This window comes from Crocodylus siamensis, chromosome 9, assembly GCF_052110815.1.
Source record: "Crocodylus siamensis isolate JL-2025a chromosome 9, ASM5211081v1, whole genome shotgun sequence".
NCBI lineage: Eukaryota > Metazoa > Chordata > Crocodylia > Crocodylidae > Crocodylus > Crocodylus siamensis.
Window position 1 is genome coordinate 4,189,773 of NC_143403.1, and position 27,771 is coordinate 4,217,543.

General features: G+C 49.9%; 2 protein-coding genes across 5 annotated transcripts in view; both read left to right on the top strand.

The window, feature by feature from the left end:
• The window catches only part of LOC149857061 (dual specificity protein phosphatase 22-A-like), a 40,420-nt gene extending 30,857 nt beyond the window's left edge, over positions 1-9,563 (top strand). Inside the window, exons 8-9 of one of the 2 annotated variants that reach the window (XM_090062167.1) lie at positions 1,653-1,834; positions 5,860-9,563. In XM_090062167.1, the coding sequence (XP_089918293.1) occupies positions 1,653-1,834; positions 5,860-5,953 (276 nt within the window). In that variant the 3' untranslated portion in view covers positions 5,954-9,563. Of the gene's footprint in view, positions 1-1,652; positions 5,603-5,859 lie in introns of those variants that run through there. The other variant, XM_090062168.1, reaches the window with a different exon arrangement.
• On the top strand, positions 5,862-26,915 carry IRF8 (interferon regulatory factor 8). 3 transcript variants are annotated; one of them, XM_090062166.1, is made up of 9 exons: positions 5,862-5,949; positions 14,856-15,030; positions 17,955-18,138; positions 19,643-19,734; positions 20,448-20,559; positions 21,144-21,200; positions 21,897-22,280; positions 23,466-23,581; positions 25,598-26,915. In XM_090062166.1, the coding sequence occupies exons 1-9, from the start codon at positions 5,939-5,941 to the stop codon at positions 25,772-25,774; spliced, it is 1,308 nt and encodes a 435-aa protein (XP_089918292.1). In that variant the 5' UTR covers positions 5,862-5,938; the 3' UTR covers positions 25,775-26,915. The 3 variants fall into 3 exon arrangements, with proteins under 3 accessions (XP_089918292.1, XP_089918289.1, XP_089918291.1); XM_090062163.1 differs by lacking the exon at positions 5,862-5,949 and adding an exon at positions 9,890-9,944; XM_090062165.1 differs by lacking the exon at positions 5,862-5,949 and adding an exon at positions 9,890-9,944 and having other exon boundaries at positions 21,147-21,200.
• The last annotated feature ends 856 nt before the right edge of the window (positions 26,916-27,771 follow it).

Here is a 27,771-nt window from a genome sequence, read left to right on the forward strand (position 1 = left end):
CCTTGGGGCCGACTCCAGTTTGCAGGGGAGTCGATCCGGTGATGGTGTAGGATTCCCCTGCCTGCGTGCTGTTTCCTTGCATGGAAATGGAGCTATTGTAAGTCTTCCTGGTTCACAGCAGCGAGCGCTGCTAGATGCAGTGGGCTCTGCAGCTGGAAAGTGATTTGAACTGGAAACACAGAAATTTCCAATGGAAAGTCCCAGGATGTTGGCGGACGTTACCCATTCAAGAGCGAAGCTTGGGGGCTCCCTTCACGGTCAGAAAGGGAGTGGATGGGGAAGGAGAGCTTCCCTTGGGCAGACACGGAGTTGCAGAAGAGAAATACCACAAAGGATTCGGCCTCAAACTTCTTCCCTGTCCAGCTTCACACCTAGGTTTTCTCACGACCATGCCCCATCCCACTTGCTCGCAGCCCTATTCCCATATTTCCCCTGTGGCCACTACAAAGCTTAGTTTAGTCACGTTATTTGTAGGATCATGGCAGGGTGTAGACACCAGGGCTCCATTGTGTGAGACAGCCCTTTGCATGAAGAGATTATAGTCTGGATTACGCCAGGAGTTGCAAGGAGCATAGGAGACATAGGAGCTGCCTTTGTGGGTCCCAGCCCTGACCCATCCCCGCCATCCAGTCTCCCCCAGGAGGAAGTTTCAAGGTTTCTCAGACACTTGGCCATAATGTGTGCAGAACCTGTGCTGGCCTCCTGCTAGCTATACCTTTAGACATAGCTTCCCACATGCTGTCTCCTTCCTGTCATGACCTGGCTGGGAGAATAATGTGCATATCCCAAAGAGACATGGTAGCCACGCTTTGTTTTCGAACTTCCAGAATCTCAGCCCAAATCCAGTTAGCCATATTTTTTACGATGGGCTGGTGATACCGATAAGACTTCAGATCGGCAGATGCTGGTTGTCCAAGTTCCCATCCACGAAAGATGCGAGGTCACTCCGTGGCATTAGAAAGAGCAGGAACTTCAGAAGTTTCTCAGGCCTAAAAGTGCAGAACAGTGTTGCACTGTTGTGGTATGAAGCAGATGCACGAGCAAGAGCAAGTGTGGTTACACAGCTCCATCTGTGCTACGATTAGCACTGCTGAACAGCTTGTCACAGTGCCTCTCCTGCTAAGTTCAGCAGAAGTTATATTGAGCTTTTCTGCTCCTGCCTTAGCTGTCCCAAAGAGGGAGGGCTGTTCTTTTTTGAGTTGGAAATTTCTGGTTTCAAGCTTTCAAATGCAGCTGAGGCCAGGTGTGCCAGGCAAACTCCCCATCCCCTGTGGCAGCACCCTTGAGCGTATTGCAACAGGTACAAATGTCTAGTGTCTCGCTAGCTATTTGTGTGTAACTGGACATGCGGATGCAGTATCCGTGTGCACAAATTAGGCTCAGAGGGGTGGATACAAAAGGGCCCTTTAAATATTTTGTGACCTCAGGCCACAGCCCAAACCCCTCTGATCTCACAGGGGAAAGTTTTACTATCCCTGCAGTGAAAGCATGCATAGAAACAAGCCCAATTTAATTGGTCATCGCAAGAATTCGAGGTAGAACAGGGAACAGGTTCTCCTTCTGCAAGCGCAACTGCTCATCTAACAAAAAACCAGAGCTCTGTTGCGTCTCCCCCGTGGCATTCACAACTCATTTTGGTTTTGTCTCGGCAGTACCGAGCCTGGATTCGATGCGAGTATGGCAGGAACCCGTTTAATGACCAAGAGGAGCTTCGGCGCTTGCTTGTGCAGCAGGAAGAGAAGCAGAGATCACAGAGAGCAGTTGATTACTGGATCAATGCTCCAGAACCGACGTACTCCCTGCCTTACAATGCCTATGGGACCAGCAGAAACAGGTGGATGAACAGATAAGAAAAGACTGGCTACGACAGTATCCCTGTTGGGCTGGAAGCCTCTGTGTTGGTCTTTGTGTGAGGAATTGCTTTGATATTTGTGTGTAGGGCGGAGAGCTAGCTGAATGCCACCTGCTCAGTGGATGGAGGTCAGCATTTTGGGGTCCTGCTCCCAGCTCTGCCACTGCCTCAGTGTATGACCCCAGGCAAATCCCTTTCTCCTTCTGTGCCTCTGCTCACCCATGTACAAAAGCTCTCAGGGGTGTGGAGAGACGTCACTAATTACCAGCAGCAAAAGTGCTTTGGAGGAACAAAGCTGTGGAAGCAAACATCTTGATATTAGTGGACTGGCCCTTTGGTCGTGAATCTTTTAGCCTGATGGTGCCCCGTGGTCCCCTTCTGATCTGCACTTGCCATGCGGTGGTATGAAGGGCATCATGGCTATTACACATGCTGGACCCAATTCACTGCTGGGAGAAGCAGGCACCAAGCCATTGAACTCAAGGGAGATGTGCCTGTTCATCCTACAGGACTAGATCTACCCTACAAATTGTTGCCAGGGCACTGGGTTGCAGTCAGAGCATGGGCAATAGCTTCTGAAAGCCCATCTGGGTCTTCATTGACCACTGGGTCTTCATTGCTTTCCTAGTATTCGCAGTGCTGTATCAGGCAATGGAAGCCAGAGGTAGGCGAGTCCTGCTATCACCTCTCTTCCCACTTGCCCAATATTTTGCCAAGGCAGGTTCACTAAAGCTGGGGGGAATTTGGTTCTAAGATACTTGAGTAAGAGGTTTGTGCACAGGGCTGGAAGGGAGATGATCTAGTCCAGGGGTGGCCAGCTTGCAGCATGTATGCCACAAGTAGTACTGGCAGCCTCTGTGCATGGTACACAGCAGATCAGGGGAAACAGTGGCAGAGTGGCAGGGAGCAGAAAGCAGAGCAGCAGATGGGACAAGAAGCCTAGGGCAGGGAGCAGAACGCAAAGCTGCAGATCAGGTAGGGGAAGGGGATCAAATTTCCCTGCACCTCAGTATCTAACTTCGCTGCACATGAAGCCAGTCGCTACTTCTGTGACCCTCAAAAGACTCGAAGAATAATTTGATTACTGCCATCTTTGTAAAAACCTTTTACATACTAGAAGGCTATTGTCATTCTGTCCCCCAGGTCATGTCTTTTCTAGGTGAAGCAAAGCCAGTTCCTCCAGCCTGTCCTCAATGTACTTGCATTGATGTTCCTTTATGGCATGGCCAGGGTTGCACCATGCCTTGGGATGTCTGCTGCTTTGGCCACTTAGAGTATGGGAAGACCTTGAATTCACTCCATTTGCCCGTTTTGTCCCAGGAAACATGAACGGGGTGCCAAGGGACAGCATGGGGGAAACCTGCCACACCACAGCTTGCACTCCTGTCCCTAGCTGCACGGACATCACAGGAATTTGTCTAGAACAAACAGCTCAGTGCCCTGATTTCTTTAATCCAGATGGGGTCAGATTGTGTGTGATGCCAAGACCCCTTGGCTTAACTTGGGTAGCAGAAAGGGACTTTAAAATAAGAGCAAACCCAGCAAACTGGGAAAATTTTAATTAGTGTCCACCCAGCCCAAGGCCCTTTTTACATTTCCAGGTAAATCCAGTGCAAACAGGCCCAGAGGTCTTCAAATCTTTGTAAAGACCTAGCAGGAAACAATTGTTTCGGGTGCTGTGATATGGAAAAGCAATTGCCAACAAAACAGTCAGTGAGGCCTTGATTAGAACAGCACTTAAACAGGTGAATAGTTTAATTGAGTGAATTGGGACTGCAGCCAGATACCTAAACTTGGGCTGAGAAAAGGCTAACAGGAGTGAGTACTTGCCTAAGCACAGGTGTAAACGATTAATAACAGGAAGAGCCTGCCTAAATGTTTTGCATCTCATTAAGGCACCAGATCTTGTTTCTCAGAGGGCCTCATGTTTCTACTAGTAGTCTTGAAATTGCCTGGGCCTAGTCAGCTCCAGGCAGCTTTAGAAGCCTTAAAATTCAGCCTTCAGATGATACAGGCCACATCTACATGTGCATTAATGTACTTTAGTTAATGCGCATTAAATCTAGTACCTCCAGGCATTTTGGCATGTGGAAGCACTGCAGTCCTGGGTGCTTTGAAAAGTGCCTGGCGCTGCGACGCTTGCATTTGTATAAGCGGCAAAATGTGCATTAGTGCTGAAAAAGTGGTGGCACCACACTTTTGAACTAAAACTCATTGGAGGTACTTCAGTTCAAAAGCACACTGTCACCATTTTCTATGCACTGACACGCATTTTGTTGCTTATACGACTTCACGTGGCGCAGTGCAGTTTGAATCAGCTTGTGTGTGGAGTGGACTCTATTAATTGAGCCTGCTGCGAAGTAGCGGATCTCTGGTGTGTCGCAGAGAAAAAAAGTATGTATATAAATGCCCTCCATTGGCGGTACTAGGAAAATGTGCATTAGCCTGCCTTAATATGCATTAACTAAAGAGTACGGGACATTTATAGATGTGCTCTGGGAGGCTGAGGGGGGGAGGGCACTTCAGTTAGCGAGTCATGCTAATTAAAAGTGCCCAAGTGTCACGTGTATTAACATTCCTGCGCTGAAAAATGGCAGCAGGTTGCTTTGAACTAAAACTCATCAAACCAGCTTTAATTCAAAGTGCTGGATTTACAGCATCTCAGAGCAGCCTTGCTGCACTTCCATAGGAGCCCAAAGTTTTTAAATAATGCTTATAGCCTATTTTAATGTACGTTAACTAAAACATCTACACATGCATTAATGTGCTTTAGTTCATGCTCATTAAACCCAATGCCACCATTGTGAGGTACTAAGAAAATGTGCATTATCTTATTTTAATGCACTTTAACTAAATAGCATGGGTTTTTAGTGATGCTTTAATGCACATTTAAACAGGTTAAGGCACATTAAAGTGCATGTGTAGATGCACCCCACCTTTTTAGTGACATGTTAAGGCACATTAAAATAGGCTAATGCATATTAAATCACATGTGTAGACATGCTCAGTGTTAAACTGCACACAGCTACCTTACAGACTAGATACATAGATAATGGGGCCAAAGTGTTTCTATGCATTTAAGCAGTTAAATGCACTTAACCATGCCTAATGCACGTTTGTTCCAGTGTAAATATTAGGCAAACATCTGGAACAGGTGTCCTGTTTTGCAGTTACATGAATTATGCACTTTTCCATGGATACATAGAATGGAGTACACTATATCCCCATATTTACAGTTAGGTACTGCTTAAATAACAGCTTCTTGAACCATGGCTTCAGAGTTTGCCCAAGAAAGATAGGCTCAGATATGAGGTGGCTATCCATATTTATATCCAACATAAGATTATGGAAGAAAAAGCATGGAAATACAACTTAACCCTAAGAATAAACCCTATGTTATCATTTGTGCTGTTTCATTGCTGAACTACAGGCTTCTGTAATGACTTAAAATGCAAACATCATTTCCATCCATCCACGTACTTATTTGATCATAAGCGTCGGAGCCTCTGGAAAATGTAAAAAACATGATATTTTTATCTTTCACCAAAAAATGCTATAAATATCTTTTGTGAATTCTCAGAACTGTAATGCCAGATGCCATCTTTCCTCAGAAAAAAAGGATGTTCAAAATATGTCACAATTCAGTTGACTAGTTTCTGGTCCCTGGAGTGCTTTGAGTGTGACAGAGTGGCAGACAACCAGATAAATATTTACGTTGATAGTAGAATAAAAAAAGAAATTTGCTACAAATGGGGATTTCCTGTTCTTCATGCTTGCCAGGGACAAATTTCCTTTGGGTGCAACTTCACTGGGATCACAGAGGCACGGTCGCGATTGCTGGTGTCTTTGTGTTGTGTATTCGTGTAGAGGGCCACAGTCAAAATGAAATGAGGAGTTCATTTAAAAGGCCCATCCTTTAGCCAATATCAAAGAAAATCCTAACAAATCCTGATGGAGCATCTCAGCTTCTTTTTCTACTTTTGTCTTGTCCATGCGTTGCTCCCTAGCCTTCACAGCAGAGGGCTGATAACCAGCAGAAGAAAGTACCTGCAGCCTGCCCTACCTGGGAAAGCACCTCTCACCAGTATGTGTGACAGGTAAATTAACTAATGTGGGTCGAATGGATAGAGAGGAAGTCAAGCAGACTCATAGATATTGCATCTAATAAACTTGGTTAATCTTTTAGGAAGCAGAACATGGAACTTGTGAATAGGAAAAGAGAAGAGAGTTGGTTTCTGGTGTTAATAGGAAGTCATAGTAGATATGTGATAAGCAGAGATTACATGTGCGTTAGGTGTTAGGAGCTCCCACAGCCAAGCCTAGAGCCGATTGCTGCAATATCCCACCATTGCTCACTCATCGAGGGCTGTATCACGGGGCCCTTCTGAACGCCGTAAGTGTGCGAATGCAGGAGTGGTCAGCTGTTCCACGTGCCTGTGAGTGACAGGCCGTGCTACTTAGGATATACTTCTCTATAAAGGCAGCATCCGGATTGGGATTTGATTTATGACAATGCTATGGGGTACCAATAGTCTCTTGAGTGCATATTACAACATGGGTTGGGCCTCAGCTGGAGTACCCTGTCCGGTCCAAGGCACCACTCCTCCAGAAAAACACGGATCAACTCAAGAGAGTCCAGAGATCAACCAAGATAGCCCAGCAAACATGACCTATGAAGAAAGATCGAAAGAGCTGGGCTAGTTTAGTCTAGCAAAGACTGACAGTAATGGCCTTCAAATGGGTCGCAACTTACCTCAAAGTACCCAGCGTTGGCTTGTTGCCCCTGGCCCCAGGATATCGGATGAGAAATATTTGGCTTAAAGTGGAGCAACGGTGACGTTGATTGGACCCAAAGAAAAACGTATGAAACTGTAAGGTCAGCTAAACACCGGAGAGGTCGTGGACTCTCCATCACTGGAGGGTTTTAAGCACAGTTTTGGCAAATCTTGAGCACATATTAACAAATTAGCAGCAGCGTGAAGCTGGCTGCCGTGGCCCTCCTGATTTACCTGGGGTATGTCTTGGGCTTGGCAAAATATTGGGCATGGGCAGTGTGATGCCTTGGCAAAATATTGGGCAAGTGGGAAAGAGAGGCTATAGCAGGACTCGCCTACCGCTGGCTTCTACAACCTGTGTCAGGGGTGACGGCGTAGTTTTGCTAAGAGGGTTTGTCTGGGGTGGTTTGGGTAGGGACGGTCCTGCTTCAGGACGTTTTAGGACTAGATGATCCCTATTGCAGCCCCACTCCTCTATGATTACATGAACCCTGCCAGGACTGGTTTAGCTGACCCTGTCTCTGGGGTAGGAGGGATGCATTACAGTAGATGACCTCTTGAGGACCCTTATAGTCGGGTGATTCTTTGGCAACGGTGATGCTACATTTAAAAACCAGAGTTGTGAGCTAGGAGGATGCCACCATCAGTGGTGTTACTAAACTGCAGGTACTAAGACTGTCCAGAAACACCTCCCCCCCCCATACCTTCTCTCATGTATGCAACATTGCCTTTTTGTCCAGGACACTACCGAGTTACCCCAAGACTTGTGCCCATCCACTAGCACTCAGAAGGATGAATGGGTCGTGGATTCAGAGTTTTGCTTCCTACACATAAGGGAACGTGGAGATTGAGGTTGGGGGGTGGGGGCGTTTTACATGAAAAAGAGAATCTCTCTTTTTTAGTGAGGATTTTCTAAAACCTAGTGGCACGAAGTCTTCTTCTATAATTCGGGTCCAGTCAGTAGGTGTCACCACATACATGAGCAGGGCTGTCTGCAAGCTCAAGGCCTGGAAACTTTCTAGACTGAGCAGGATGCTTCTGATTTTAGGCTGGAGCCAGCAGAAGCGGTGGGTGATTGGACACCTTTAATAACCTTCTGGGGGCTGACCCGGTGGTGTGTGGGACTCTCCCTTCTGATCGACTTCCCAGTGCAGCGGCTAGCAACCTTTTCCAGCCACGAGCTGGACCCACGCAGCTCAGTCCAGCACGGGCCACAGGGCTTCTGGGGCACATCACTGGCAGGGGGCTTTCCTCGTGCCCATGCTGGGCCAGGCAAGTGGGAGCTGCCCCTGGGCTGCTGCCGCTTCCCCCAGTGCCTCCCTCTGCCACGGGGCACGGCCACTGCTGCCAGCTGGTGGGAAACCGGGAGGTGAGGAGCCGGGAGGTGGCAGCAGTGTGATGGACACAGCATCCATCTGCCTGGCCCCGGCATAGCTCCCACTGGCCCACTTTGCAGTTGGATTTGGGGATGCTGGGGGACAAGCACCAACAGCAATGGCTGGGAGTTGCCCATGCCAACCCTGGCACAGCTCCCTGCTGCTCAGCCCTGGGGAAGGGCACAGGCAAAGCCCTCGGGGTCCGCAGGGCAGATCAGTGACGAGGTGGCCCGCCCCTGCCTTCGGGCACCAGGGACACTCAGCCTCTCGGAGGAACGCTACATTTTTTTAACTGTATTTTATTGCCTCTGGTGCGTTTCCTGAGCCATCCCAGCTCCGGTAGCGCTCTGACCCAAGTGCTGCGACAGCACATCCTTCTAGTAGCTGTGTTCAACACGTCGCCTCTTGCGTGTTTGGCATTGGGAGCAGTATGGGACAGCCTGGCTGGAAACGAAACGCGCAACAGGAGATCTTGTGGGGGAGGCTATTAGCTGACAGCCAGCCGGGGGTAACTTTTTTCCTCCAAGTTATTACCACTTCCAGTCAGGCCGCTAAACTAGAAAAAACTCCTGGCTCCGATTTCACATGCCCCAGGGTGATTCCTTCAAGTTCAGTCAAGCTCTCCTGATTTCGGGCACGGTGGGAGCACAGGTTGCAGGCCTGGATGTAAACCGCACAGCTCCCGCCTCACTTCAGCGGAGCAGACTTGTTCCTTCTCGAACTCCCCGGGGCGCTCTGACTTTTGTGGATGCCGACTTCCACGAGGCGACAGCGTTTCACACTGCAGTCAGTCACGGGTTTCCGGATCCGTGGGCCGGAGCTGGAACGGATGTCTTGTAGGGATGGATGGGCAGCTAGAGCTGGAGAGTTGTACAGCTAACAGCGTTTCAAATGTAACAGACTACTTTTGTGCTAAAAAGAAAAGTCCTCTCTTTTTTAAATACCTTTTTATGGCTGCAGAATAGCCCAGGGACCAGTCTTGAGTGTGGCCCATTGCTTTTTTGTACTCCCCAAAGGCTCTGGGGCAAGCACCAAGTGGATGGGAGATCCCTTCTTCACTAAAGCAGAGATCATCCTCTGAATAACCCTACCCGAGCGCTTCTTGGTCGTTATTCCCTAAATCACATTGGGGATAATATGGATGAGCCTGAAGAGAGCATGGATTAGGCTGGCGATAGTGTTTAAAGACCAAATGATTAGGATGGGGAGTTGTCACCAGTTCCAGCAATGCGTTTATGTCCCAGCTTCTCGCTTCTCTTACACGAGTTATCTTTATAGCTCTAAACACCCCCTCGACATGCGGCAACGGTCCCTTCACTGCAGTCCCAAACCTCTGAAATGCCAGAAGCTGGATGCGACAGCAGTTCATCTGGTTTTCGGGTGCTTTTCTCTTCCCGGCAAAACTGGGAAAGCCAGCTGGACGGAGCCGGCCGAATGGAGAGCGAACTGAGAAGCAGGGCATGAATCCTTCCTTGGGGTTTTGCATCTCCCCCCTCCCCGTTTTAAATGCCGGGCCACCCATCCCCAGCCGGGACGCACTCGGCGCCCCCGGCCCCGCTCTGCACCCTGCCGCGCCGGTGGCACCGGCGCCCGGCGGCGGGACGCTGCCGCAGCCGCGCGGCTCCCGGCCTCGGGCATCCCGCTCCCGGGGCTTGCGCGGGCAGGTCGGTGTCTCCAGGACTGGAGCCCCCGCGGCCGGCCGGGGGGGACCCGCCGTCCAGCGCCCGCCGCCCCCGGCCGCCCGGCCTGATTTCTCGGAAAAGCGGGGCTTAGGAGAAAGCCGGGCGGGAGGGCGCGGCCCCATTGGCCCGGCGGCGCCGCCGGCGGCTCCGCATTGGCCGCCGGCCCCCGCGGGGCGGGACGCGCTCGCCCCGCCCCCGGGGCCTTATATATGCGGCCGGGGGAGCGCGACCCGCCGTGCCGGAGCCCGACCGCCGACAGGTGCGTGCGCCGGGCTGCCGCTCGGCTTGCTGCCCGCGTCTGATGTGCCGCTCGGCTTGCTGCCCCCTCCCCGTGGCTTTCTGCCCCCCTCTGATGTGCCGCTCGGCTTGCTGCCCCCTCCCCGTGGCTTTCTGCCCCCGTCTGATGTGCTGCTCTGCTTTCTGCCCCCTCCCCATGGCTTTCTGCCCGCGTCTGATGTGCTGCTCGGCTTGCTGCTCCCTCCCCATGGCTTTCTGCCCCTGTCTGATGTGCCGCTCGGCTTGCTGCCCCCTCCCCATGGCTTTCTGCCCCTGTCTGATGTGCCGCTCGGCTTTCTGCTCCCCACCTCATTGCTTTCTGCCCCCGTCTGATGTGCTGCTCTGCTTTCTGCCCCCTCCCCATGGCTTTCTGCCCCCGTCTGATGTGCCGCTCTGCTTTCTGCCCCCGTCTGATGTGCCGCTCTGCTTTCTGTTCCCCACCTCATTGCTTTTTGCCCCCCACCTGGTTTGCTGCTCCCCTGGCACCTCTGTTTTCTGCCCTGTGCCCCATCTGCTGCTCTGCTTTTTGTCCCTTCCCCGGCTTGGCACGGGGGCTTCCTGCGCCACTCATGGCCCCTGTGCTGTGGGGTGGCCGCGCCGGCTTTAAAAGGTTGGCTGGGGAGGTTGATAAGGAAGAACGTGTGGAGTCCTCTTTGCTGCGGCCGGTGTGACTTGGCAGGCTCGTCCGGGCTCGGTGTCACCTCCGAGCGCCTCTGGCAGGGCTGGTGGGGCAGCAGGAAGGTGATGCTCCCCCTGCCCCAGCTGGCCAAATTGCGGGAGGGGGAGCAGCAGGTGGACAGCGCACTCCGGCTGCCTAGACGGGCGCCCAGCCAAAGTGGCACGTGCATGGAGGCACCTCCGGAGCGGTCTCCTGAGCCCACGGAGAAGCCGGGATGTGGGAGGAGGGGGAGGAGGAGGAGGAGGAGGAAGCAGCTTTCCAAATGCCGAGCTCCCGCCTCTAGGCCTCGGCTTGAGGGCAGTGGTCTTCAGCCTTTGCAGACCTGTGGCACTCCTCGGGCAACGCCAGCTCTTGGGTGTTGCATCCTTTTTGACTGCGGGGAAGTACTACGTAGGTGCCAGGATGGTTATAACGCTATGGCTTCCTGCTCGGTATCTCTGGGTTTGTTTTGCGAGTCATGTTTGCACGCTGAACAGTGCCACGTGGCACCCTGCGGCCCCCGTGAAAGGGTCTGGAGGACCCCCAGGGTCCTGAGCACCCTGGTTGAGAATCGCTGCTTTAGGGAGTCGGAGCTGGGAGCAATACCCCCCATGGTGGGGGGTGTCTTGCTTGGAGAGGTGGGCAGCATGCCTTGTCAGTCTGTCTTAGAGCAAGGTTTGAACATTGCCGAGGCAAGCTGAGACTTGCCGGCGTTTAAGAATACCCCTGCAATGCGGGTTTTCGGGACTATTTAGGCCAGATATGGATGATGCGCTCCTCATCTGCCCTCTGCCTTGGCATAACTTAGGCTACGGTTGATAGGAAAATGGGCCGAGTAACCAGCCAGCGAGCAGTGCTGAATGAAGCCTGCCTTTGGTTCATTGAGCCTGAAGCCATCTTTCTTCTTCTTCATCCCTTTAATGATGGGCCGCATGGAAGTGAGAGTCTCTTATTTCAGCGAGGTGGTGACTTGTCTTTGGCTTGTGTAGCAGAGGAATAATTTGAAAGGACTGGCCTGGGTTGACTAGACGTGAGCAAAGCCATCCCTGCGTCTAGTGTGTTCCCAGACCATGCCTACATCTGGAGGTTGATATACTGGTTGATACAGTAGGCTGTCAAAAGACTTGTGAAGCTAAACTGGTTGTGCCGGTGTAGAAAAACACCCCTCCCATTAGTGAAAAACTGCTGGTAAAAAAAAAATCACAATCTTTAACTGGCTTCTTTGTTCCTGTGTATTGCAAGCGATCTCCAATCAGTGTGTGGTTTCAGCATGCCATGACCATCTCCGCTGCTTTCGAGCTCTTGCATCACGTAAACCCCAGCTATGAGTTGCAGAGGGTTTGCATGACTTTACATGGCATGGAAGCGAGGCCAAGCTCCTGGGCAGCCTAAAATAATGGGAAAATAAATTGTAGGGACAAAGGAATGAGCTAAAGACAGAGTCTCCCCTTGAAACCAAGTTTTTTGAGTGGGGGGGGGCGTGTATTTCAGAAATGAGGCTTTTTTTTTTGTTGGGGAAGCTCATAAGTAGATTCAGAAGATGTTCAGTCATACCACCAGTCCCTAGCAAAAAATAAAAATCCTTATGAGAGGCTATCTGAAGAGATGCCAGTTTTATTTTTAAAATTGAAGACTTTGCCTGAATGTGACACCTGGAAAATGTTATCTGGAGTCAGGAGAGAGCGGTGTCCATCTCATCACTGGAGCTGTTTACAATGCTTATCTTGTAAGGTTGCTTTGCACCACTTTGCAGGGAAGGGAGCCAGCAAACACTCAACGAGGACATCTGCGAGTCTGTCCCGGAGCCCTTGACAAGTCGGTCATTAGTGCCTGTGGCAGAATAGGAAGTATGAGAAGGGTGAAGAAAATTGGAGGGGGAGCAGAGGAAAGCTCTGCGTTTGAGCGCTTGCTCTTCTAAGTATTGCTGCTTTCACCTCTGGTAGGAAGCCAAGGAGGGAAATGCAACGTTGCAGGAATGCCTAAATCACGATTGGCAACTCCAGTCTCCTAAAAAACAAGATGCAAGTTAACATGAGACAGCAGGGGGAGAGAGGAAAAAAAGTCCTTTAAACATCTGGAAATAATGTGTGGCTTGAAATCAGGAAGCTGGGTGGGTGGGGGAACTTAGACTCAGCTGCTGGGATGCTGTTGACATCTATTTTTTTTCCAGCCATGAAGTCCCTGTGGCCACCCGTCACTGGGAATTGCTGCTCGAGGTGACATCACCCAAAAAGACCCGCAGAGCCGGGGGCCACGTTGGCCCGGGTAGTCTGCAGTCCACCCCACTCCATTATTTAGCTGTAGGTCATTTTAACCCGATAGCCGGAGTCGTGCTGCGTGGCTTGTGGCTCTCTAGGTACTTTTATGTGGGGTTGTGGGGCCCTGACCGTGCTCCCATTGCCGCTGTCATGGCTCCAAACCTGTGGCCAGAATTTGTGCACGGCGGCATTTGACTAATCGGACACTGCGTTCCCTTGTGTGTTCAATGCACACTTGAAATCCAGGTTTGAGCTAAGTGGTGGACCATGAAATGGTTTTAACATAATCAGGCGTGTTCATGTGCAGGTGTTTTTTTTTTTTTCCAACCAGGAAAGCCGCCGACACATTCAATGAATGATCTTGTTTGGATCGGGTAAAATGGCTCTCTTCTCCTTTGCCCTCGGTTTGCATTCATGAGAAGGCTCCCAGAATCAGCCTTCCTGGTCGGAACGAATGGAGCCGAGCGTGCGAGTCCAGACGGCAGGTCTATTAATATTGCTGACCGCTCAAATGGCTTCATGACCCAAAATGAAATAAAATGACATGGGGACGCTGAGACGCATATCAAAACTGCTGAGCTATAGTGGGAGATCTGCGGCCTAAGGGAAATTCTCAGTTTCTAACTATAGTGGTGCTGCTGCGTGCACTAAAATTAGATGGCTCTCAAAACGCTCAGTGCATTTTGCTTGAGTTTGTACCTGCAGTCTCCTGCTTCTTGCTCGGGACCCCAGCTGTTGGGACCTAATGGGCGTTTGCCCAGGGTAACAGACTCTTGCTGAAGTTTAGGACTTCATTATAAACTCTTCTCTCGCAGTGGTGCAACTCTGCTGAAGTCTGGGTAGGCAACAGCAGAATCAGGCTGTGTATTCCTCCTTTTGGAGGTAAGGAGTCTGTCAAACCGGGCCCTCAGCGGGTACAAGCAGATGTAGCTGCATTTAAGTCAGGGTTGCATCCTACCAGCTCGCTAATGCGGCCTAGTCTGGACACGTACTGCTGCGCTCTGCGGTGTCAAACGAAGGCTCCTTTCAGCAGTGCCGGTGCAGGGCTTGAAGTGGCTGATTTAGGGAGGGTATGTCACCTGCGATTCCAGCACCAGGGGAGGTTTTTATTTATGTGTTTTTAAATTGAAGATAACAGGAGGAAACGTGGGTTAGACACAGGCTTAGTTACTGGGTGGGCACCTGTCCAGCAACGTAGGGGGGATTTCTAGCGGACGGGACTTCTTGTGAACGGTGAGCGTATTCCCAGGAAGAGGGTTCTTTACGCGGCAGCCCTTTTGAGTGGGTCAGGAAGGCCTCCGAGGGGCACGGCGCCCGCAGAAATAGTTGTCAGTGCCATTTGAAGAAGTGCTTTGTGCTGCGGCGCAGGAAGTTTGCGTCCCGAGAAGTACCGATTATAACCAATTCGTGGAAGTGCCAGCCAAGAATATCATTTCTGTGAATTTGGGTTTTATTCCCACTTCTCTGGCTATTTCTAACCCTTTCCAAATGTGTAAGCAGACGCGTGTGCGCCCCACGCAGACCACAACGCAGCTTCAGGCCAGCTTCGGTTTTTTTGGCTCTGAGCAATGCACTCCCCCGAAGTCAATGCAGTTGCTATGGATGGATGTGAGAGTGACCCAGAGCAGAATTTGTTCTTTCAGGCTTAAAGCGTGTGTTTTGATCCTGCTACACAAATGCATATTCATATTAATAATCTACAATGGGCTGTTTTTCTTGTAGCTTTGGAGCCCGATAGGTGGGATGTGTATACTCTTAATGGGGACACTTTGGCAGGACCACACATTAAGTACTGACAACATACAAGATGCAGAAGCATTGACGACTCCTGCCCCGCCGTGCAACCTGTTCAGCTGTCCTGCAGGTGCCGTTACCTCTCCATCTTTGGCGATGGGACAGCAGAGCTTTGATTTCCACGTATGACAGCAACACGTTTCTTGGAAGCCCTTAATAAATCCCTGCCAATTCTCCCTTGCAGGATGTGCGACAGAAATGGTGGGAGGAGACTCCGGCAGTGGCTGATTGAACAGATTGACAGCGGGATGTACTCCGGGCTGATCTGGGAGAACGAAGAGAAAAATATGTTTCGTATCCCCTGGAAACACGCCGGGAAACAGGATTACAACCAGGAGGTGGATGCCTCTATCTTCAAGGTAAGGGATGCTCTCAACTCCGCTAGGGCATCACTGTCTCTGGTCATTGCTGATATATTAGCACAGCCCCTGTCCCTGCACCTGCTTCTGTAGCCTATTGCATGCCTTATGCTTTCACGTCCTACTGACTGGCTTCGCTTGCAGGATGCTCTCAGCACCTGAGAGCAGGTGCCAGTTCTGGTATAAGAGTAAAACGGGTTACCTCCCTGCAGGTGCATTTTGTGCTACTTGGGGGGCGTTGTTCTTGGATAGCAAGAATTGCCCGGAGCTCCTTTAAATAAATCCAAATTGGGCATGCAATAAATAACATCTCCTAATAACTGGCCTGATTCAAGAGGTATACCCATGTATAGGGCTGGTTTTGAATAGCCCATCCTTATTATTTAGGGATGGAAAATTGGAGCTATAAAGAAATGAAAATGTTTGGGGAAAGTAGTTGGCACCTCTGGGCCATTTTAACTTTTTTACTTTTACCTGGAGCAAGAGAGAGAGAGAGAGAGAGAGAGAGTGTGTGTGTGTGTGTGTGTGTGTGTGTGTGTTCCTACAGAGACAGAACCTTGTTTTCTAAGCTTTACCTCTCAGGGGTTGCAGGCGCTTAGTAGCTGCCAGGATTAGGCCTGCGCGTATCCGTGCTTGGCTGTGGCTCATAATTATAGTGGGATTAGCAAGGTTTTGGTGAATTTCTAAAACCGGTACATGTGCTTAAACTGGTCTCCTTTCAAAGAAAGCTCCCTCTCACCACAAAAGGTGAGTCACGCTTTCTTCTTCAAAGAGAGAAGCTTTCCCTGGTCAGCTGAAGGTTGAACATTAACCGAGTGGAAAGTGCTTTTTCTTTCTTTTTTCATGAACAAGGCACTTCAAGCCTTTGATTGTTAAACATGCTGCTGTTGCCGACACAATTCCCAGCATCCCCAAGTGGCTTTTCCGGACTTGCTTGTGCGGCAAGATGATATCAAGTTCTGTGCTGGCTCCAGAATAAAGTGCGGGGTCAAGGGCAATGGGCCAACTCTTGCTCTGTTTCACTGGTGCTAATCTTCTGGCCAGCAGAAACGTGCAGAATTTGGCCCTGTGAGTTACTGCCTTTCTCCCTTTAACCAAGGTTTATAGTGTCTTTACTTTAAAGTGTGTTCCCAAGGGCTCATGTATGGACGTTGCCTTTTACTGGTGACAAACTGACCTGGTCTCTGAGAGTTTTTGAGATATTTATTTTTACTGTAGACATTTATTCACAGAAAGTGAGAGTGCCTTTGGATACTAAGGCAGGTGCATAACTATCCTCACTGCAGATGACTGCGGTTGAGTCTCAGTATGGGTTTTGGACACATTTAAACCCCTCCAAAGAGATCAAGTTGGGCTGTTTTCCAAATCAGTATATTCAGATCATGTTGTTGAGTTAATTCTTTTGATTCTTTAGTATCTCTGAATATAGATTTTTTTTTCATTGCATTGTGATACCACCAAGGCTGCCTATAAAACATCAGCCTTCTCTGGGGGTTTGGCTTTCTAAAACAAACTTGACCTTGTACTCTTTTTCCCCCCAAAAGTGAGCCCCGCACCACAGTGCATCTGTTATATGAAGACTGTGGCCCTGGCCTCAGGCACTGACATCTGTGCTGAGCTCAGCTGTGGTGATCACCAGTGTATTTTTGGAAATCAGCTTTCACTGAGCATGTGCAAGAGGGCTTAGAATAGCTCTGGGTCAGGACAGTCAGGGGGGGCAATGTAAAACTCTTTCTGCCTCACTCGCCGGTCTTCCCTGTTGTGATCAGAGCATTTGCAAGACTCGTTTGGGGCCTCAGTTAATTGCTGCTGCCGAGTCTGGAAGGCAGAGCATGCTGTGTGATGCGAACGGTGGCTCTGTGTGGGCTTCTTGCCCAGAATAGCTGGTTTTCGGTGGAAGAGCCGCTTTTTGTTTTAGAAAACTCTTTTGAAACCTGTTGCAGCTTCCTCTTTGCAAGGCCTCACTTGCAAGTGCATTGCTCCAGAGGGCTGGATTATCTCCGGCTTTGCATGCCCTGCCGGCCTCCACTCCCACTTTTGCCCTCCTTTGGTCCTGCTTGCCTCTCCCCAGCTGGGATACCCGTCCTGCACTTTTCCAGAAAAAATGGGATGGTGCCGGGGAAGTGACTGTCTTCCCCATGCCGCTTGCCCGGGGTAGATTTCCATGCAGAGAGGTGTGGGGGCAGGCATGGTCTGACCAGCTTGGGGCCCCAAGGCCAGCTTCAATACTTGTGGCACACAGATAGCCTCCGTTCTGGTGCATCTCACAAGATCCAGCCCCCTATGAGTGGGTGAAGTGTCTGGACAACACTGTCCTTAGGATAAGTGGCTGGAGAAAGTGGACTCCAGGCATTTCAAATAGGGCTCCCTGACGGCAGAAGATGCTGCATGCAGGAGAGCTGGGCAGTGCATGGGGTGCGACCCTGCCTTCCTACCTGCATATCTTACCTGAAAGCAAGTTAAAACTTCCTGCATGCTGGTTATGGCCAGATGTTTATCGGCCCCGGGCTGTCAGCTGCCATCCTTCCCCCTTCAGCCTCTGCATTGGCTTCTGTGGGGCAAGATGATGGTACCCCGCTTAGGACCCAGGAGATGAGGGTTCAGTTCCCATCCCCATCACAGGATTTGTGCATGTCTCAGGCGAGCAGGTCTGTGTCTCAGAAAAATGCCTGTAAAATGGGGACCGGAGCACCCCACTACCTGATAGGGATGGTGCAAGTTGAAGTAAAGATTTGGCGGTGGATTGACAGGTGCCAGGTAGGTAATCTAAGATAGCTGAAGCGACTCAAACTGGAGCTGGCGGGGGTGTCCCCTGAGGAAGGGCATTAGGAAATGGAGTAATGGGAGTCACAAGGGCGAGATGTGGCTCTGGAGTCACAGTGCCGGTTGTCAGCAGACTTTGCTTTCTCTGTCCCTTGTTCCAGGCGTGGGCCGTTTTCAAAGGGAAGTATAAAGAAGGTGACAAAGCGGAGCCCGCCACTTGGAAGACCAGGCTCCGCTGTGCTTTGAACAAGAGCCCGGACTTTGAGGAGGTGACGGACAGGTCCCAGCTGGATATCTCAGAGCCGTACAAAGTGTACCGCATCGTCCCGGAGGAAGAACAGAAATGTAAGTGCTAGCGAGTGACGCGACTCCCCCGCAGCTGCCCTTGTACCTCCGAGGGGTCAGTGTCAGGGGAGGCTGTGGCTGGTTATTAAAGCAAAGGGGTGGACCAAGAACTGGACTAATAACACTGCTGAAAGCTGGTGCCTTTGACCTACATGCAAATTTTAGGCTGCATTTCCTGTAGCTTTCAGCTCTCACCAGCACGAGTCCCTGCCGGGCCAGCCTGGGTCTGTCTGTCCCAGCGAGGTGCTAGATGTTAGGGCAGCTCTTCCCACTCCCCTCCCCAGCCCTGCTAGATCTGCCCTCTGCGTGCCTCTTCCCAGCCACGCATCCCTGTGCCATTGCTTCTTGGGCAATGCAGACACCTGGGAATCCAGGATAAGAGTCAATGCAGCCTCATTGCATTAACTTTTTCCCAAGCATTGGGACCTACTGCCCTGCTTCAAGAGAAGCCTGGATAGCCTGGCTGGGAGACGAAGGGCCCCTAGACCACTTCACGGGGGCTCCCGCAGATGGCCTTGGCTTCTAGTGGATCCAGTCCCAGGACAGCAGACTCTCCTGGAGCCACAACATGGGTGGACCTGGGGAAATCTCCATGGGGGGAAGCTCAGGGGGCACGAACACCAGTGTTTCTAGTGTAATTCCAAGGGGACGGTGGGAAGCAGTGCTTCAAAATTGCCCTACTGAGATTGCAGCAGTGATTCTGGCCCCAACATTGTTCCCCCCAAAAAGGTGCATTGCCCCACGCTGTGCAAATGGACTAAACCCCCCTCTCATAACCTCTCAGTAAAATCAATGATTACAGCCACAATTGTTCAGCAGCAAGCAGTTGTTGCAGTGGTGTCCGGTCTGGCGCTAGCTGCGCTAATTTTATCTTCATCTGTGGTTAGGGGCGCATGGTTAAAAGAAAAACATGCAAAATGCAAGTTGCCAGGAAATCTGCCTCCAGCCTGCTGGGCTCTGTCACCTTCATTCACACTCGGGGCTCTTACATTTCTGTGCCCTTGTTACATGCTTTATGCAAATTGCATGGCAGGTTCCCAGCGACAAGACTGAGCTGTGCTTGGGCAGGAGGAGCAAAAAAGGAAAGAAAAAAAAAAAAAAAAGAAGCAGCCTTATCTCCTCTCCATTTCCTGTAGATGGCTGAGAAAAGGACTGTGCTGCAGCAGAATTAGCTTTTTTCTAGTGTCCTGTAACCCAGTCAGTTTGAGCCCACTGTCCTTGCTCTGCCAAAACTCCCATTGACTGCACTGGGAATTTTCCCCCCCGAGTCAAAACTACCAGCCTCAGATCTCATGTGATTTAAAGTAACATGACAAACAAGGCGGTTGACATGGGACAGTGAGCAATAAGACACGTACAATTTTTTTTTTTGTGTGTTGCTTTCTTTGCTTTTAGCAACTATGCACCCTTGTTGGTCTCCAAAGCCATCTGCTTGCTTTTGCAGTCTGCTCTTTCCGAGGATGCTGTATAAGGTTTAGCGCTGAATCGCTGTGTTTCTCTGCAGGCAAAATTGGCATTGCAAATGGGAACAGCTTGAACGAAGTCAATGACATGGACTGCAGTCCCTCCACAATAGTAGATGACCTAATGAAAGAGGTAATGAATTGCTATGGCTAAGAGCAAGATGGGATTTCTTGGCTGAAAGGGCTGCTGATGGCAGAGTTTCTCCCTGGATTTTTTTTGCCTTTTTTTTATTGGCAGGGTGGGATAGATGGGAGAATGAAGTTCTGATAATCGCTGTTGCAAGGTGGGCAAGTGATGGATTGCAAATGCATTTGTCCCACCTGTTTTCATAACACAGTGCAAACGTCCGTGACACCTGCTTGTCACATCAGTGACGCTTTGCCTTGCTTTCCTTTGTGTAAGCATTTCAGCTTGGGCCAGAGCTCAGTAGTCCTTGTTGCTCTTCCTGATGGTGTTGATCTGGGCCAAATGCTGCTCGCAGCTTCCCACCCACTTCCCAAGCCCAACCCTTGGTCTCTTGGCTTGTTCATGAAGCCCTAGGCCCAGATTTCTAACCAGCCACAAAAAGGGCGAGTTCACTGATGTCACAGACTCCTGGCTGCTTTATTATAATGGCCTTTCCCACCATTCCTTATCCTGAAAATAACCTGTTGCAAATGGACACCGATTGCCCAAAATGGCAAAACTCAGTCCAGGTTTGCTGTCCAGATGATTATAAAATCACAGAACATGATGGCTGGAAGGGACCTCAGGAGGCCACATCTAGTCCAGCCCCCTGCTCCAAGCAGGACCAGCCCCAGCTGCATCATCCCAGCTAGATCTAATGATTTTTTTTTCTTCCTCAGCCCTCATGTGTAGACGAATACCTGGGAATAATAAAGAGAAGCCCATCCCCACCTCAAGAAAGTTGCCGAAACCCTCCCATCCCAGACTGGTGGATGCAGCCATCTAATCCGTGTAAGAAACAAACAGTAAATGTGATGTTTTAATAGAACGGAGTTTGGTTCAGTAACCACTGAGGAACCAGACAGGAGATGCATGCGATCTCTGAGCAGCTGCCTATAGATATGCTGCTAGCTTAGGAAGAAGCTGATTGTACATCAAATTATAAATCTTCCTGCAAACATTTTTATTTTTGCAGTGGTTGGCCCTAACCTCCTCCAATTTTTAATAGTTCATTAGGACTTTGTGACCAACTTTTCTGGATTCAGGTATCCTCAGGTCTCTACTATTAGCATGCCAGCAGCTTCTAAGTGTCTCTGGGAGGTCTTCAAATTCCCATGAGAAACATGGGATCTGTAACATCCTGGATCCCCTGTTGGGTACCCCTGGACTTTGACTCTGCCCTTGATATGGGCAAGAGTCTTTCAAAACCCCACAAGGGCTGTGTATTTGAAGGTGAAAGCCAGGAGGAATAATGATGTGGGTTTGGCGTGAGGAGGTTGCGCTGAAGCTAAATGAGCGGGCTGCGGTTATGGAATGAGACCATACGTGTGCCAGAGCATTATACACGGATGTAACTTTTGTTTCTTCTCTTCCAGCAGCTGTGCCCTTGATGAACGGGTACTCAAACTGTGAGCAGCTTCAGGGTCATTCAGGTACATCGCTGCGTGCTTCCTAGCTCAATGACATGCCAGTCCCAGTGCTCCTAGATAGTCCTGCCATTATGGCACACAGTGATCATGGGACCGCTCCCCTGCCTTGGTGCTGAGGATGGAGGCCATAAAGCATGAGGCAGTGAGCATAAAGAGAGTATAGAGAGCCACATACTAGGGCATTGGCCAGATCCCACCCAAAGGTACGGTGCTGGTGAACCTCTCCCAGCCATACCCAGTGTTGTCCCATAGAGCAAGCTGCTTTGCTGACATGATTTACCCAAGTCTAAACCCTTTGCTGCTCATCAGTGGCAGAAATCTGTAGCCTGGGGACAGGAGGGGGCCATGTGCTTGAGACCATGCTGTAGTCACAAACGGCATGTCCAGTACTAGCTGATAAAGCCATAAGGGTCCTAGCTCCTGTGAACTGATGGCAATAAAAAGCCATGCTTCAGGAGGTCTACTCACGGCAGTAATAACTGCAGGCTCTCCTCTAAAAACACTGCTTGTTCCCACCCCAGCAAGCTGCTGGAGAGCCATGATGCTGACAGAGCAGCCAAGGCTGCTGGTAGCTGCACCCTTGGCACATCCAGGGCTCTTGTAGCTCTGTCCTGTGTGCAGCCACGGGTTGTTGTCAGCCACGACGGAGAGGCTGTCTGTGCATCCTCTGAGAGGCCATGTCTGCGTGTCTCGCCACAGGCTACTGTCAGATGGTGATCAGCTTCTACTATGGTGGGAAGCTGGTTGGCCACACCACAACCTCCTACCCCGAAGGCTGCCGGATTTCCCTCAGCCAGCCCCCGACTCACAGCGAGAAAGTCTGCACCGACAGCCTGGAGCACATCCGGTTCCCTTCTGCTGACACCATCCCCAACGACCGCCAGAAGCAGATCATGAGGAAGCTCTTTGGGCACTTGGAACGGGGCGTCCTCTTGCACAGCAACAAGCAGGGCATCTTCATCAAGAGGCTGTGTCAGGGCCGGGTCTTTTGGAGTGGGAACACCCTGCTCTTCAAGGACAGGCCCAACAAGCTGGGAAGGGATGAGGTGGTCAAGATATTTGACACCAACCAGTTCATCCGAGGTTGGTACCATGCTCTTTTTATGTCTTTGCCCCCGTCCGCTTTCCCCTTGGACAGTTCTGGGAACTGCATCAACATCCTCCTGCGCTGTCGGGTCCCACCTTCAGCTAGTGGAAACCTGCATGTCTTTTGTGAAGTCCATTGTAGTTGAAGGGGTTTAAATGCTCCATTTTCCATTAGAACAGCGCCTGGGTTTGATGCAGTCTTGAATGCACTTATCTGCAGGGTGTGACAAATGCTGCATTGTACAGATGGGGAATGGAGGCTGAGTGACATGACTGAGGTTGCACAGGGAACCAGTGGCAGAGCACAATTTTGAAACCCAAGTACTTCAGGTCCCAGGCAGTACTCTGACCACCAGACCATCATCCCTGCTCTTGAGGTCAGCTAACCTCCATAGGTTTATGCCACATGAAGATCTGGTGCTTGCTATGTAGAGTTCATCCTCAAAGTGCCCAGCTTCAGTGACGGCTCCAGATACCCTGTAGTTTTCTGCCTTCTTGTGTGATTTGGCATGATTTGCATGATGCACCAGAGGGTTGGTTTTATACTGGTGAAGGATCATGCCTAGATGCCCTGGGGTCAAGGAAATACCTGTACTCTTATGTAGGAGGGTCACATCTGGATTGAAATGCAGCTCTTACTGACCTTGAGGTGGCTACAGCTCAGGACCTGCAGTTGTTCTTGCTTTTCTTAGTCTTCCTCTTAAGAAATAAAAAGTATATAATGCCCAATTTGAAACACACACACACACACACACACACACACACACACACACACACCCCTGTTCCTCCCCCCTGTAACTCCATTTGCCTCCTGAAAGGGTTTCCAAAAGTGTGTGTGTGGCGGGGGAGGGAGTGCTCTTCGCTAGGCTGAGAAGTATCAAACATTGGAGCCGGACTCTTGCCTTTTCCTACACACAAATGCAGACAAAGCACTTCAGCTTGGTACTCTTGAACTTCATCCCTGACATAACATGGCCTGCATCTTGCCACAAAGCCCCTTGTGGGCTTGGACCAGGAGCCCCTGCATTGAGATTTAAAAATCTCCAGTGGATGGGTGTGGACAACATGCCTGCTGCAGGTGGCTGGGGGCCTACAGCGCCTGCTATAGCTGTGCATGCAAGTGCAGATCTCTCCCATGATTCATTTCTATCATTTTCCAACCGTCTGCATTTCTCCTCTCAGAGCTGCAGCAGTTCTACAGCAATCAAGGCCGCTTCCCTGACAGCAAAGTCACACTGTGCTTTGGCGAAGAGTTCCCGGATGCAGTGCCCCTTCGCTGTAAACTCATCCTTGTGCAGGTAAGATTAGATACGGGGGGAAGTTTACTACTTGACCTTCCCCCTTTTGTCTCCCACAGCTCAGTTCGGCCTCTCTCCCCTACCCTGTCTCTTCTGCTTCTAACATTCAAGACCAGAGCCATCAAGCCTCAGAAGCACAGAGCTGTATGCCACACGTGTGCCTATGTCCTGCAACTGCACATTCAGAAGAGTTGTTTGTCCACACAAGCCGAAGGAGACAGCCATCCAGGCTGTCCATTTGAATCATTTGCACCCAAGCAGAGCCAAATTGCATATGCAATCATATTAATTGCATGCACAAATTGAAGTGCAAAATGGCATGCAGCCTTGCTGTCAAGCTTAGCAATCTGACCTCATGTGACTAGGAAACATATCTTTCCTCCCCTTTTCCTTTGTACTTTCCTGTACTTTGCACTGTCATTGCCATTTGTTACGTACTTCTACCTCGTCCCTCATTCCTCAGCTGTAAGCTTTCTTCTCATCTCTTGTAGAAGCTGACAAAGAAATCACTAGAACTGCTTGAGTTGCCACGAGGAGGGTTATGGTTTTAAGCAGGGAAGCAAGTGTGGGCAGCGAATGGTGGTTTACAATGCCAAGTCCTTCAGGATACAGAGGACTGAAGGAGCCTAGAGCAAACCTTCTGGGTGGCGAATTAAAAACTTAATGGCAGACGAGCGTATTGGCTCTAAAAGGGCTTCCAAAGCTTTTAAATGACTCCCAACGACGAGAAAGCAAAGATGCTTGTCATCAAGTAAAAACAGCCCAGTTCTTGGTGCTGCTAAAGCAGTGACCGGCATCTCCAACCAAAATTAAGCTTCCGTTCTGCTTGGCACTTGATCTCCAGTGATCCCAGGACTACCTTGAAATAAGCTGCACCTACTTGTATTGTGTGGCAGGAGTTTGGGCTGGGTCAGGCATACCCAACAGTGCTGTCAAGAGCACAGCTGAGATCCTGGGTGTATGCCCAGGGATGCTCCAAAAGGCAGCCATGTGGGGCTTATTGCTTGCTGATGGTCTCAGCATTGCTGCAGCAGTCATAAAGAGACACTCCCCTTCTTTGAAGTGCATTTAAATAGGCAAGGCAAACCAACAGCAGGGACAGGTGCACAGCTTACATCCGTGTGTAACGGCAGACAGACAGCACAGACCCCTGACCTAGGAGACTTGATCCATCCGCTGGAGAACGACCTTTATTTCCCTTGAAAGAATTAGATAAATGCAGGAGATAAATGACACCAGGTTTTGTCCGTGTTCATCCCAGGGCAGCAGTTTGCTGAAGGCAAATACCTGCTCACCTAATGGTGCGGTATAGTAACAGCCCCATCCCGTGTGAGCCCCCCGGCATGGCTGCATGCCTGTCCAGTCTTGATCCCGCCTTACCCCAGCATGATTTACACTGGTTTGTATTTTTATGTCTGTTCATGGCCAGAGAAGGGCAGCTGAGGCATAAGGGGATTTAGTGACTTGCTCAAGATTATTGAGTTGTAGGCCAGTGTCTCCCTACATCCTTCCCTCTTTTCCCAGTTCCTCTCTTGAAGGTTTTCCTGGTCCGCTGGTACCTTTCTATCTGTGCCTTTTGTAACCAACCTCTTGCTTGTAGCACTGATGCGCTATACCGCAAGCATCAGCTTGACTGTAGCAGTTGTATAGGTTAAACCATTAACAGCTAGCTCAGCCAGCAAGGTAATCGGGAGCAAAAGGAATCGGAGACTCTAAACCAGTGGTTCTCAATCATTTTGGACCCGAGATGGCCCTTGCTGGACTCATGGCCCCCTCTATAACTCTTGTGATTCGAGTGGCATCCAATTTAAAAAATGAATTTACTTATGGCAATGCATACCTCCTTCCATAGAGGCTGGTTGATAGGGGGTCAGGAATTGTCCAGGCAGGGGCAAGCCTAAGCCTAGCTTAGGCCTTGTGGCACCCTTCAAAAGCCTCCGCACCCTGGTTGGGAATCGCTGCTCCAAGTTCTCTCATTTTATTTAAGCATCTTGGTGGTCTTTTCTTCTGCCATAGGTGGAACAGGTGTTTGTTAGGCAGCTGGTGGAAGAAGGAGGAAGATCTTACAGCAACAGCCCGATGTTTCCAGCCACTGAGGAGATGCAGCCCGAGCAAATGTTCCGGATCATCCAAGATATCTGTGGGCCACATCAAAGGCCGCTCTTCCGAGAAAGTCAACAAATCGCTGTCTGAGCGGTTTGGGGTTTGTTTTTGTTTTTTTAAGTGGCAGGGTTAGAATAACTCCTTTCTGGTCCTGGCACTGACTGATCTTTGGAAGTCTTTCCAACTGTGCATCAAGAAGCCCAGAGACATTCATTTTGTATTCTTATTTCTTTATTTTTTGATGCTGTTCATGGCCGAGAAGTTCCAATAAACCCAGTGATTCAAAAGGTTCATTTATTAGCAAAAGGGCTAGACGAGACCCGTCCATTCTGGGGAGGTTTGCCTGCTGATCCTTGGCTTTTGCACACACAACCACGTGCTTTTTATACTGTGCTTTGTCTGCATCCAGGATCAGCAGAAGGCGGGACCTTGGATTTCTTCAGAATGAGTAGAAATCGCAGTACCGCTGGGACTTTCCGGTCACTGTCTGGCATCCCACACATCTAGCAGTAGATCTTAGCTGAGCTAGGATGGTTTGCATCTGCTGAGGTTCTGCCCCTCTCTTTTTAAAAAAAAAAAAAAAAAAAATACAGGTTGAGAGAGCCTCAAATAAAATGGAAGTCTCCAGGATCAAAGCACCCCGTAGAGGTTGCGATCCCATTGAGGGCGATGGACAGTGCAAACCTGTTTAAAATGCTGTTGTAAGCTGCCAAAGATTGGACACCTGAAGACGCATTTGTTTTTTACTATGGAGGATTTTTTTGTATATGACGACTTTGCAATTTGGGAACAACCCCTCTACATCCTGTGTAAAAATATCGAATATAGGAAACGCTGGTTTTTAAAAAAAAAAAAAAAAAAAAAAAAATTTCCTAGCCAAAGAGAGTTTTATGTATTCATATGATATGCAAAATAATGTTCATTTTAAAGTTTGTGGCAAAGTGTTAATAGGTTTACTTTAAGCTCAGGAGTGCATGTGCTCTCCATCTGAGGTGGGTACATGGTAGGCAGGGCATTGGTATATGCAAATCCTGACTAACATGCTTTCTGTGCAAATGGAGCAGGTGAATTTCTGCAACATCTGACGTGCGTGCTTTGCAGCTGAGAGCCCCGAGCAGTCCCTCATGTGAATTTCTGCTAGGCTGCATATTTATTTTTATGCCTGATTATAAAAGTTTTTTGGTTGTTTTTTTTTCCTTTTACAATTAAAGTGCTCTATTTTTTAAATCTCTCTACCTCTGTTTTTCTTTTAACGGCAAAATGAACTTGGTTTGAGTTGGGTGGAGCGGGGATCCTTTTTCCCTTCCAAAAGGTGGGGTTATCGCTGTTGCATTTCTTCAAGGTCACTCATGGGAGGATGTCTTCTGCCTTGGTCAGCTAAGCTGGCACTGTGTATCCCCATCATCTGACCCTGTGAGATGCTGGGCCCTTATCTTCCACTGCACTGAGTTCAGCCCTGGAGTAGGATCAGTGCCTGGGAGAATTAATGTCTGGGTGCAGTGTCCTTTTGCAGTATGGGGAAGTCATTTATTCATTAGCAGGGATTTATTCATTAACAGGGAGTTGAGTTTAGGGATCAAACTCAGGAAAACCAGCTGTTGAGTTTTGCACACGTATTTTTAAGGTGCATAAGTTGAGCTGCTAGACCCTGCTCCAGCCTGTGAAAGGAAACATGGCTTTTTGCAAGGGCAAAATATCCAGTATTAATTCAGGCAGAGGAAATTGTAAGTCTCTCCCAAGTAGGGACTGATGTGTCCCCCACTCTTTCCATATAACATGAAGCCCCATGAGAGACGGCTTGCGGCGCACAGGCTACATTGGCAGAGGTGGGGAGAGGTTGCAATATTGTTGGCCCGAGTGACTGCTCTGAGCTCCCGATGTAGCGCGCAGAGTTAGGCCTGAGGACTGGGACTCTTCAAGCCAGGCAGCTGAGGAGGGCGCTGCCCATAGGAGACATCAAGGAGATGCCCGGGGTGGGATGCTCGGTTGTGTCCGCACAGGGCTGGCCTTGCTCCAGGTCTCCGTGAGAGGAGTGAGGCAAGACCTCTGACCCACAGCTTGGTGGCAAGGTTGCTTCCCAGGAACAG